General features: G+C 37.0%; 1 protein-coding gene across 2 annotated transcripts in view; it reads right to left on the reverse strand.

Moving 5' to 3' along the window:
- The window catches only part of LOC129254284 (importin-4-like), a 47,386-nt gene that overhangs the window by 13,182 nt on the left and 21,077 nt on the right, over positions 1-13,127 (reverse strand). The window contains exons 7-16 of one of the 2 annotated variants that reach the window (XM_064115687.1): positions 9,577-9,713; positions 8,759-8,801; positions 8,344-8,511; positions 6,022-6,105; positions 5,118-5,267; positions 3,890-4,053; positions 3,033-3,283; positions 2,515-2,619; positions 1,952-2,077; positions 494-617 (exon numbers count right to left, since the gene is read on the reverse strand). In XM_064115687.1, the coding sequence (XP_063971757.1) occupies positions 494-617; positions 1,952-2,077; positions 2,515-2,619; positions 3,033-3,283; positions 3,890-4,053; positions 5,118-5,267; positions 6,022-6,105; positions 8,344-8,511; positions 8,759-8,801; positions 9,577-9,713 (1,352 nt within the window). Of the gene's footprint in view, positions 1-493; positions 618-1,951; positions 2,078-2,514; positions 2,620-3,032; positions 3,284-3,889; positions 4,054-5,117; positions 5,268-6,021; positions 6,106-8,343; positions 8,512-8,758; positions 8,802-9,176; positions 9,238-9,576; positions 9,714-13,127 lie in introns of those variants that run through there. The other variant, XM_054892736.2, reaches the window with a different exon arrangement.

Raw genomic sequence — 13,127 nt, forward strand, 5'->3', positions numbered from 1 at the left:
GCCGTGGTTCTTTTTTTAGTTTTCCTAGGCTCTTTGAGGGCATTTCGGGAGGGTGAATTACACCTGAGTCAATGTTTGAGAATATTAAAAGTTATTATTATTATACATATGATGATGATGACGAAATTCAACCAACAGGTTTCATGATGTTGTTCCATAAATCAATCAAGCTCTGAGTAATGTAATTTAAGCCAAGTACTTAAAGCCAATTGTTTGACATTTCTACATTCTATAGTTTGATACCTGAAAATTGAATGTACGTGTATGAGATGAAGTTTGGAAAAAAAAACAATCTGAAATTCTAATACTGTTGTATCAACAAAAGCGCTGGATCGACTCTGCCTAGTTACTAGGCTATAAAGTTCAAAAAGCTAATTATAATCATGACCAAGCTTTAGCCAGGGCACCATTCCAAATTGCTCAACCAACTTAAAACTGGGGCTTGCCCGGGTCAAGCAGTTATATCTGATTCAATCTTCAATCGAATACCTACGTGCATCTTCTAAGATCGGGGTCATTGACCTGGTCTATAAGTTTGAGACCAAGTAGTATACACTCTTCTGTCAAGGGCATGAAGTTCTCTTTACCAATCTTTCTTGCTAGAACACCCAAGGTATCTGAAAATGATTGAATGAAAGCAAATGCTACTTTTATATCAAAGACCATTTTTTAAAAAGGTTTCTATGCATAAAAGCTATGGTACCAGTTTAGTAAATGAATATAAGAAGGTTGTACATCCATAATAGTTTTTGTATAGATATGAGGATCTTGGTCATTTTCCATTGATTTTAGGCACTTCCGGATGGAATTCTGTGCCCCCGTCTTACAAAGAGTTACGATTGATCCGATCAATCTCAATTACATGGAAATCCATCAATGTCATAATTTTTCTTTTGGAAATTTGCTCAATTTCCTTTGAAAACAAAGAGTACTGAGCATACTGAATTGTCAAGAAAACAGTGAATGTATGAATATACATCATTTCTAGAAAATATTTTGAACAAACATGTATTTTAGATGTTGACGTTGCCGGCCTTCCATTGCGATTGATCAGGTCAATCGTAACTCTTTGTAAGACGGGCCCCAGGAATATAAAATCGCTTTCCTCGCGCATAGAGACCTGTAGGTGTTATGCGTATTTAAGAACTGTACTATTATTATTATTATTATTAAATTAGACACAAGATGGGCCCATGTACAAGAAACAATACCCAATTGAACTCAATTTGGCCAGAGACAGGCTTGAGTCATTCTTATATTCATATACTCCATTGATTATGGAAAGTAAAGTAAGCCTGATATTCTGTCAGAAGTTGGGTCTCTTTCTAAGCTATCAATAATTTATGTGCCCATATCTGCTTATCTACCAGAATGTCAGAAATGGGTCAAATTAGATTTGATTTTCTGCATTTCATAGTATGAATCATTTTCAGTAATGATTTACAGATAACAATATACAAAATGAAAAATAAATTGCATTTATAATAATGGTAGAAATTTCTTGTTCATTTATTTTTTTTCATGTTAGAATAACCAATGATCATCATTAGGTCAAAACAGAAATAAACAAACCACCATCTTAAACATAAATGCCAATTGTGGTAACAATTCAAATAGGAGTTCAAACAGAATCCAATTTAAGTGACCACACAAGCATTTGTCTAAATGAACAAAATTATGTTCCAAATAATTCTCGTAGAAAATGTGGAATTGCTTGAAATATGATTACTTTTGAAGTATGATTACTTTTCAGCTCGGACTTCATGATTTTACAGAGTAAGGTTTATGTAAATGTACCAGATCTAGATCTATGATTATAATATGGTAACAATTTATTTTGAGTTTGAAGACTTTCTCATTAAATTATTAGTTGCTGGAACTACAGGTATTCGGCTTTACATTTTAAAGCTCCAATTTGATAGTGGCCTCAAAATGAAAGAGAAATACCAACCTATTGATTGTATCTGGAGTATAAGTGAGTCTCCCGAGTGGACGTTTGTTAGATAATGTTTCAGCTGCTCCATGATAGGATGAAAGAAAGGTAACATGTGCTCAGATGCAGCATTTCCAGCAGCACCTATCAACACCAAAGTAAAACAATGTAATTAGAACAGCAAGAATGATCTTGTTTGTTTTAATGTCCGCTTGTCTGGGTTCCTGTCAAATACCAATGATAATGTATAGTTTGTTACTCTTCAGCTTTGATGTGATGAAAAGAATATTTCAAAGGTAAAGAAATACATGGCTAATCATTATATCACTAATGCTTTAATATGTCAGTGAATTTGAAAGCCAACTTGGTGGTTCATCTCAAATGAATTCGAGCCTTAGTTTCTCTGTATGAATAAAATCATAGACTAATTCATTTTCTGGATTATTGATGGCTTTCTCAAAATGTTTATTTTTAAGACTAGTTGTTAAAACACACAGTTAATGAGAGACCACACACAGTATTTGTCAGTTCACTCCCCCTTTCTTTAAAGAAACAAAAAAATAAAAAGATCAAGAACTTACCAATGGCGCTAATGGCTAGTTCACTGATTTGGACATCTTGTGCATTATGCAGCATTGTTAGTAAGTGTTCCATTAAGGTAGGTAGGTATGGAACCAGTTCCGTGCCTGAATATCAAAACAAAATATGATCAAACAATAAAATTCATTCAAAAATATAATTCTGTTAACTATTCAATACCATTCATTTTTATACATGGAGTCTATCAAATTGTATGCCTGTATGCAGTTTGATAATTTTCAAAGTAACAACCTACATAAAACACAGATATCGATGCTATGGCGAGAAAAACTCACACTTAAATTTAGAGAAAAACAACCATTTTGTTTTATTACTAGAAAATTGTTAAGTTTAATGAGTGCATTATTTTGTACAATTTTATTTCAATGATTGTGTAAAAAAGTCAAACATATGATTGCTAATTGCAAAAGGCCTTTTCAGGTATGCCTCGCAAGCCATTTTTATTTTTTTAACTACAATGTTTTACCGTCGGAAAAAGCGTAGAAAATTGACTCCCTACCTAGATTCTCACAGAACATTTCAAGGGCGTAGTATATCCTTGTGATGCCCTTTGGCCTCTGCTCAGCATTCTGGGATGACGTCTGGGCGAGGTAACCGAACAGAAGGGGGAGGAGCTGATTGTGGTAGCGTGATATCTCGGGCTGGAGATGTTCCGAAAACTGACCTAGTGCAAACAGGCCCGCATTGTAGACTAGAGGTCTGGTGTCACGAATGCCATTACAGATGCTCTCCAAGAACTGCTCAAGGTGTCTGCACATGGGTTAAACGGAAGATAATGCATTTAAACGTATTAGACAACAGGGCAAGGGTCACAGATTGGGACTGTCAATACAGCTAATAGTGTAGACTCAATGAGCACATACATCTTCACAGCATGCTCAAGCCCACCAACAGTTCTCTTTTAATATCCTTAAGGCCATCACACAACATATGATTGGTCTGCAACCCAATATTGGAATAAAATGCAGTAAAATATGATGCGAATATTGAGATATGGACTACTCACTGTGCAAAGTTTGAAATCATGGTACAAATACGTTTGTTCAAATTTAAGTCTACGCTACCATCCTTATTAGAATAAAAGCCAATTTAATATTTAGTTATAATGATGTCAAGGTAATCGTACAGATTGGCTACAAATTTGAAACCAAGATGGCTTTTACACCAAAATAAAGGCTTGCAATAATCCATAATTGTTATATTAGTATTCTTACAGTTAATTTGATCCTCAAAAAGATATTTCTCATTCATATTTTCAGATAATAAGCAAAATACGATTTGTTCCAAATTTGGATCATGGTCCAGTGATAAGGTGTGTGGAGGGCTTGAAATACTGGAAGATTTGTGGCAACTTACTTTTTACAAACATAATCTGCACAACCCTCTGCCAAGACAGCTAGACTCACGAGTCCAGCCTTTTTATGATAAGGGTCTTCACTCTCCAAGGCTGGCTGTACTAACTGCAGCAGATGGGGGACTAGCTTATCGGGTGGAAGGTGTAATGCCATGGTGTCTAAGACCTGCACATAAGATTACAGAAAGGAAACAAACAAAAAAGTCAAGGGAACAATGCAATGATCAATAGGCGGTTTCCCAATGAAACTTGTTGCCAAAGAATTACTTAAAGTTTCAGTTAAGTTGCATATTATTATCTTTTTCCTTGAATATCATTCTTGCCATTAAGTTCATCATCCTCACCATCACAATCATCCCCAATATGTGTACCTTCATCATCATCATCACCATCATCACCATTATTGTCACCACCACAGCCATCACCAGAGATGCCAACCTAAAGGGATGGTTGTCAGGAATATTTACCATATTTGTCAGGAACAAATGGGAGTTTCTCAGGAACATCCCGCGAAGTAGCATCGTTTATACGCTCAACCACCCAATCGCCATTGACATTGTGCATGCATGAACCGCGGCTTGCACTCCGCACTTCGCTGTGTATTCAGCAGCAGCGCGCGGAGGCACTTGCAATAGAAATCTCAGTAGAGAAACTCCCATTGGTTTACCGTTGGCCACACACACGCTGCATGCACGATACATGTATACACAATACACGCATATACATGCACAATACACAATACACGCTTATATACACATGCACAGCAAAGCAATACACAATACACATGTATTGTAGTTGTTTTTTCCGTAACCTTTTTATTGTTGCCGTAACACCGTAATTGGAGGAATAAAATCGGAACAAATACGGCGAATTCGTAACGGTTGGCATCTCTGCATCGCCACCACCATCATCATCATCATCACCACAACCACCATCACCACTACCATGATTACCTTCATCATCATTATCATCATCATCATAATCGCCATCATTATCATCATAATCATCATCGCCAATTCGCCATCATTATCATCATCATCATCACCATCAACACAATCATCATCTCCTCCATCATCATCATCATCATCATGAGAATCATCATCTCCTCCATTGTCATCATCATCATCATCATCATGAGAATCATCATCTCCATCATCATCATCATCATTTAATCATCATCATCATCATCATCACCATCATCATCATCATCATCAGAATTATCATTTATACCTGTGCAGCATATGATGATGGCGAAGAAGATTCTACCTCCTCTCCATTGTCATCCTCTTCTTCATCTTCCTCTTCTTTAGTAGTTGGCTCACACATAATCGGGAAAAGAATATTCAAAATAGGCATGACTAATTTGTTCTTCAAGATAGTCTGAAACAAAAACAAAACAAACAGAAAAATATGAAACTTTAGTACTTCATGTTGCATATTTTGAATAGGCAAATGACAAAACATTTGATCTAAAGAATCAGTTTTGTCATCTTACTGGTAGTGTTTGCATTTCACAAGAGGACATAAATAGCCTGTAATTCCAAACACATCAGCTTCATTTCCAATTAGAAACAAAATTCAACATTTCAACAACAAGAAAAAATACAATAGAGTAAAAGGCCCTTTTAGATTTTTGCAAAGGAACATATATATCCCTCTTTTTTATAGCGATATAAGTGCTCCCCTTCTGGAAGAATTGGCTGTTCATCTGAAAGAACCAAAAGTAGGCCTATTCATTGCATTTTTTAGTTCTTTATTCACATTAAATAAGACACCCATCAAATTGTGATACATTGGTTTTACGTAAAGAATAACATTTTTTTCAAGGAAAATTCCCATTTTAATTTTTTTTTTTCACAATCAACATAAAAAACAGTCAGGTAATGAATTTCAAAAGGATGTGATCATAACATTTCTCTAAATTTTCACTGAGGCTTGACATGATTCATTCCCAGTATTGGTGATACATGAACATTGGACCGCCACAAGGGGCCCGTTTTCCTCTCATCAGAAACCACAATCTCAAACACGACAAACAAAAAGGATGAAAAATGGGTTATGATGCCAGAAACAATAGCATTGGCAATGAGCTTTAGAGAGGGGGGCTAACGAGAGTGACAGTGGTGACACATACCTTCTTTTTTAACTTCGTTAACCAGCTGATGAAAGACAGGGCTTTGACACGGGCATTGTTGCCAAGGTTTCCGTTACTGGCTACCTAACAAAAGGAGAGGTTATTATTATTTTTTTCAAATAAAATATTTAGTGGAATGAATGGGGTGAGTTGGGTGGTTGGTGTTGAGGTTAACATGGGTGGGGATAGAGTAAGGTAGGGTGGGATAGGGAAGGAATGGGTTTAGGGAGGGTAGAATGAGATGGAATGGGGTTGGGTTGGTTGGTTTATGGTAATGTCAAGATGGATGGGAATCGAGCGGGGTGGGGGTAAGGTAGGGCAAGACAGGGTAGGGGTGGGTTTGGGGCAGGTAGGGTAGAATAGTGTGGAGTGGAGTTGAATTGTTGGAGGTACGGTAAATATAGGTATGGATAGAGTGTGCGTGTGGGGGGGGGGGGAGTAAGGACAGGGTGGGGTTTGGGAAGGGAGGGTAGAATGGGGTGAAATGGAGTTGGGTTGGTTGGTTAGGTCAAGGTGTGTGGGGTTAGGATAAATAGGGTAGGACAGGGTAAGGATAGGGTTGGGGTGGGAAAGGGTAGAATGGGTGGGTTGAAGTTAAGTGGGTTGTGGGTGGGGTGGGGTACGAGGAGGGGAGGAGGAAGAAGAGTTGAATGTTGTGCAAAACATATTTTGGAATGGGGAGAGGAGTGAAAAGGGGTGTGGCAGACAAAGAGAAAATAGAGACATGAGTGAATTGTGTGGAATCACAATAACAGGAAGGCAGAATTATTACGAGCATAACGAGTTCCAGCTGTAGTGTCTTCTGCCATTCCCATACTCACTAATAAGGGAATGCTTTATGGATTTCAAGGGAAACAAAACCACGGTAATATGATAACAATGTTTTTCACATTAAAGATTCAGTCAACATGACTACTACATGTACCAATACACTTTCAGACGGGAAATCAATTATTAATACCTGAAATGAACATCTTATCTTTTGTGTTATGAATGATTTATACAAGATTAACTTCAGTGGACTTATTTTTATTATATATTTTTCTTTTGCAATCTTGTGCTAGCTCTTGGTATGATTTCCGGGATTATCATTCAGTAATTAAAGGGCTATTTTCTATTCAATTATTTTTTGAAAAATATACATACATGTGATAAGCATTTAATGGAGATCTTTTAACAATAGATCGGTCATGTGTCTCGTCCACTTGCAAAAGAGGGCACTATACATGGGCGTCTTGTTAACTACATGTATATCTCAACAGGAAGAATCAAGTTTTGCAGGTAAACTGTGATGACCTTTGACCTCGGTGTTTGACTTCCTAGAACATCATGACCTGAAGGTTCCCCCAGTATATCAATATCTCCAGTTTGATTGGCATCAGAGCTACAGATGCAAAGCTGCAAGCTCAAAGAGAATCTTGCAGGTAAACTCAGACACAGGGCCTCAAATGACCTATGACCTGTGACCTCCCATGGCACGACATCAAACATAACTGCATTAATGACCCATTCATGTTTGGTTATTTATTTGGGCCTCTAATGCAAATGCAAAGTTATTTGTCACAAGAGAGTCTTGCAGGTGAACATTAACAAATGAAAAAGACTCTTGCAAGAGCTTATTAAACATGGCTTCAAATGACCTTTGATCTTGGTATATGACCTCTGACACAAGCATCGCATGAAGGAGTCCCAGGAGTATCTTTAAGCCGGGTTTGGTTAGTGTCCAAGCAACTTGTTACAAAATTATTGGTCAAAAGAAAGTCATGCAGGCAAACTTTAACATTTGTGACAGGAGGATGACAGACATACACCACTTGGATCCTTGAGTCTCACCTTCATCTCCAGTGGGCGAGATGAAAATCAAATTTTGACCAAAAATAATCACTGGCATATTTCCAGTAAATGACAGCACAAAAAGTGTACCTGTTTTTAATACATTAATTGAACAGGAAGTCCAATCCGATACCGATTTGAATTAAAGGAGAATGAAACCCTTAGAAAAATTTGCTTACGTGAAATCAGAAAAAAATCAAAGAAAAAAATCAGTAAAAGTTTTAAAACCTAGACATATAAAAAGAAAGTTATGAACATTTGAATGTTGAGATCACCAAGTGTTCAGGGTGACTTCGAGTCATATGAAATGCACATTGCTATTGATAAATACTCGGTAGCACACACCCGCTTAGCATGATTTGACCAATGCATTGATACCTTTATTTATGCATGCAGCTGGGGATCTAGGTACGACTCTACTGCAGTCACATTTAAAAATGTATGAAACCCCCAGTGTGAAAGACCCTTAACAAGGAGAATACAACTCACTTGGCAGCAGAACTCCAGAACACTTTTGAGATGGGGTACGATGATGGATACTTCACACTCGACAAGTTCATCGAAGACCTCCATGGCCTCGCATCCCTGGTCTTCATCCCTGACCAGCAACTCATCAATGACTGCTAAAACCTTTGGAATCAGTGGTCTGAACAGGGGCTGCATGGGGAATGATACATGTCATGAGATGAAATAATCAATTCACATTCAATTAATAATCATCTTTAAAGCTGACATTGTACACACAATAGGGTTGGGACAAGGCCACAGTGACAAATAATCGGGAGTGAAGTTTAAAAAACATCTAATGGGTGATTTCTTACATGTTAGCTGCTTTAATAGGCCATGACCAAAGTAAAACTAGATTTCAAGATATTGGAAAAGCAAAAAAAAAATATCAACTCACTATTTCATCTGTTCCTGTGTAGTGAACCAAGGCTGTCATAGTCCTGTCATGGGCAGTAGAAGAAAATTATTTATCTCGACAACAATCAATAAAATACAAATAGAGTCAAACCCGATTTATCGACTACCTCTCTAAATATACTAATTGTTATGTTTCCACTGAATAATTTTCTGCATAGAAATATGTTTTTATAGGTACTTGTCACTATTAAAGACCACCTGGTAGAAATTTATCCCAAATAACCAAATATTGAATGTTGGCTACAATTCTACATTTAGATGGAGGATTGTTTACTTAAAAATATATCTACAAGAGTTTCAAATCTTTTTCGTCAAGGGGGGGGGGGGATTTACCATGAATAACTAAATTCAAAATATGACCTGGAATTCCCCTTTGAAGAAAAAGGATTATTATTTACTTCACTGCATAGAAGGGAACATTTTTACTCTGAGTGTCTACAAGCATTGTATCAAACAAGTGGAAGATCCTACTTCAATATAAATCTTTCCCAATTTCATTTGTTTTGTCAAAGGGGGAGGGGGGGGGATTTACCATAAAACATCAAATTCTAAATATTGACTGGATTTTCCCATATAAATGAAATGAATGATTACTTACTTCACTGCATAGAAGGGAACATTTTTACTCTGAGTGTCTACAAGCATTGTATCAAACAAGTGGAAGATCCTACTTCAATATAAATCTTTCCCAATTTCATTTGTTTTGTCAAAGGGGGAGGGGGGGGGATTTACCATATAACACCAAATTCTAAATATTGACTGGATTTTCCCATTTAAATGAAATGAATGATTACTTACTTCACTGCATAGAAGGGAACATTTTTACTCTGAGTGTCTACAAGCATTGTATCAAACATGTGGAAGAGTCCCTTGTAGAAAGGCCTCAGGTGGTTGGCGGACGTACTCACGATGCAACTCAGGAGAAGACTCGAGAGCTGCAATTAAAAGAAATATCTATTTATATATTGGATGACCTCAGTTGTGATCTACAGGGGCGGTGGAATGGTTTTGAAAGTGGGGGGAGGGGAGTTGACAGAGCAAAAAAAGACAAACAAACAAAAAAACGACGCAACCAGAAGGTAATTTTTACCGTTTTGATTTTTGCCACCTACCCCCCCTCCCCCCCCCCCATCAGTTCCAAGGCCCCTGGTCTATATAATAAAGATTGTCTTTGGCATTTAAGAGGAAAACTGCCAGAAATTTTACTCAAGACATTTTGGCTGGGCATGGTTTTCTTTTGGACTTGTTTGCAGTCAAGTTTTTTGAAAATATTCATCATGCTATTTCCATCTACTTAACATCTCTACAAGTCGCAATTACATTGCTTGTGATGTATTAGAGATGCCATTGATATTTACAAGTAATAATATGGATTTTGTACATGATTTAACAAAGACTTTAATAAGTTATGCTTAATTGTTCAGTTGATTGCATCTTTTATGATACAGAGCCCTCGAGGGCCCCGTCTTGCAAAGTGTTACTATTGATCCAATCAATCGTAACTCTATGGAAATCCATCAGTGTCATAATATTTTCTACAGGAAATGTGCACAATGTCCTTTGTAAACAAAGAGAAGCACAGTGAATTTTCAAGACAACGATGAATGCATGAATATACATCATAGCTAGAAAATATTTCGAACAAACATGCATAATAGATGTTGACATTGCTGGCCATCCATAGTTGCAATCAATCGGATCAATCGCAACTCTTTGTAAGACAGGGCCCTGATGTAAAAGTAAATTGGGAAATTGTTCATCTAAGTTTGGAATGGCAACTACTATTTTTTTTCAGAGGACTTAAAGGGGAAGTTCACCCTAAAGAAGAGTTTATTGTAAAATTAGCAGAAAAAATGATAAAAAATATTGGTGAAGGTTTGAGGAAAATCCATTAAAAGAATAAGAAAGTTATCAGAATTTTAAGTTTTTGATTTTAACGTCATAAACGAGCAGCTGCCCCATATGTTATGTAATATAAAATGCATAAATTTCAATTTTTTTTATGGTTCATGATGACTTAATTCTTTTCTTTTTAGGAACGGGTATGAAATGATTTGTCTATTGATAACTGAAGGTACAGTAAAAACCATTTTCAATTTTCTGAGAAAATGACATTTCATGGATTTTCTTACCATACAATATATAGGAAAACTGCTCGCATATGACGTCACATATCAAATAATTAACATTCTAATAACTTTTGTAATCTTTGATGGATTTTTCTCAAACCTTTGGTAATATTTGAAATCATTTTCTATTATTTTAACAATAAACTTTTTTGTCAGGGTGAACTTCCCCTTGAAGCCCTGAGGAAGAAATTGTTTTGTTGCCAGTACAATCGAGTGAATGCTTCCCACTAATACTTTTGAAGGAAACACGTGGGGTCGTATTCTGAAAATTGTCCTAAGAGAAATATTCTTGTATATTTAGTGTTACAATAAAATCTGTATTCTGAAAACTCTTGTATCTTTTCTTTAACTTTCACTATTCCGCTTATGACGTCAGAGTTACAATGATGCGTAAAGTTAAAAACGGCGCATATATCTCTGTGCGCAAGATAACATATCGAGATAGAAGGTATTCTGAAAATTCTCTTATCTTTGCATTCTGTTAACTTCCTTGCATAATACAAGAAAAATTACAAGAGGTAGGGGGCTATTGTGACTTATGTTGAGTGCGATATTTCTAAGTCAACAATAATAATTTCTAGCTGCATCCCGCATAAACATCATGTTTTACAAAAGGAGACATTTCAAAGACGTTATAACGACGGATTGGTAGACTTTCCATCAATTGAAAATTGGCATTCGAGATGATGAATCTTTTCAGAGAAAATATGACTCTGAGAAAAGTCACATGTATTTTAGCACAGTAGCGTACAAGCATAAACGTCTGTGGCGCAAAGGAAATCATGCCGCATGTCAACAATAGGCTTAATTATTTTTTAGATGGGACGCTTCTATTGGTTGACCGAAACAAATAAAAAGTTTAATGATTGGTTGATGATAAAATATTAGGCGTGTCAGAGATAAAATAGGGGACGTCCTTACAAAGATAAGACAATTTTCAGAATACTGATTTAAGAGAATTTTAGCAAGCTGTTATCTTGCTGAATTACAGGAAAAGTTTTAAGAAAAGACAATTTTCAGAATACCACCCCTTCTTTAAATTTGATTGACATATCCCTGTTATTTTTTCCTATTGGTTTGCATCCCTATTTTGGACCAAATTCGTTCAGTCATCTGATCAGTGCCAGTGTCGCTACATTGCAAGGGTTTCCCACTAGAGACAACACTCTCTTCTCGATTGAGCAAGAGCTCCAAATAGTTTTTGATATTTTTGCCGGGGGAGAACTGCGCATGCTCAAAATTTCATTGAGCTCTGAATACGTTTGCCCTGGAAAATAAAGTGAAAAATATATTTCATCACGTGAGCACCGAATGAACAATCATATATGGGCAATTCCATAAAATGATCAGCCTTTTGTACGTCCGACCCCTATTTTTCTCAAGTCTTACCGTAAGTAACGGTGTATTAACCGCACCTTTTTCTCGGCGGGACAGAATCAAAAGTCGGGGGTGCGGTTTATACACGGTGACAGGTCTGAGCCAAGCCAATCTCAGCCCGATACCACTACCAGTTTTCAACTCGCGTCGGGTGGCCGAGCGTAGCCGCTTGGGGCAATCCCGTTTAGAGGGGTATGAGCCGCGGGTATAAAAGGGAAGCAACTATGACTACCGGTATCTGCCGTAAATGTCCCTCAAAGTTATATCACGGTAACAAACGCACCTACCTTCATGAAACTGACTTTTTTTAATGGTGTGACTCTGTCTTTGTTGTCATTTTTTAGTCATCGCGGCAAAGTTCAGACGCCAATCGATTGCACAGCGCGGTGCAGCTAGCCGAATAAGACATGCATGTGTAATGTTTATCGCAACGTCAACGTAAGCTGGCGCTTTACCTTTCCGTGGAAGTTATTTTGTTTGACAAATTATTGGTATTATTTGACAATTAATTTCTTTCATTTGCCTTTCCTTCATTTCTCTCTATCATCCATCATCTCAAAATCAATCTTCAATCCCCATCTTCACTCCTTCCGACTTTTTATTTTTAATTATTATTCACTTTATTCCCGCCCAGAGCTCCCATTGAAAATACGGTATACCGGTACTAGCATTTTTTTCCCCTATTTTGCTGTCTGTAAGATACCGCCACACACGTACTGAGAACTACCGGTAGTGGTTCAAAGCAGACAAGAAAAACACCTGAACAAAATCGCAAATTTCTCGTATCTTGAACCTTCCCGTATTCCCTTGTCTAAAATTCATGTCAAGACATTGAATGCTAGA

The sequence above is a fragment of the Lytechinus pictus genome, chromosome 2, assembly GCF_037042905.1.
Source record: "Lytechinus pictus isolate F3 Inbred chromosome 2, Lp3.0, whole genome shotgun sequence".
Lineage (NCBI taxonomy): Eukaryota > Metazoa > Echinodermata > Echinoidea > Temnopleuroida > Toxopneustidae > Lytechinus > Lytechinus pictus.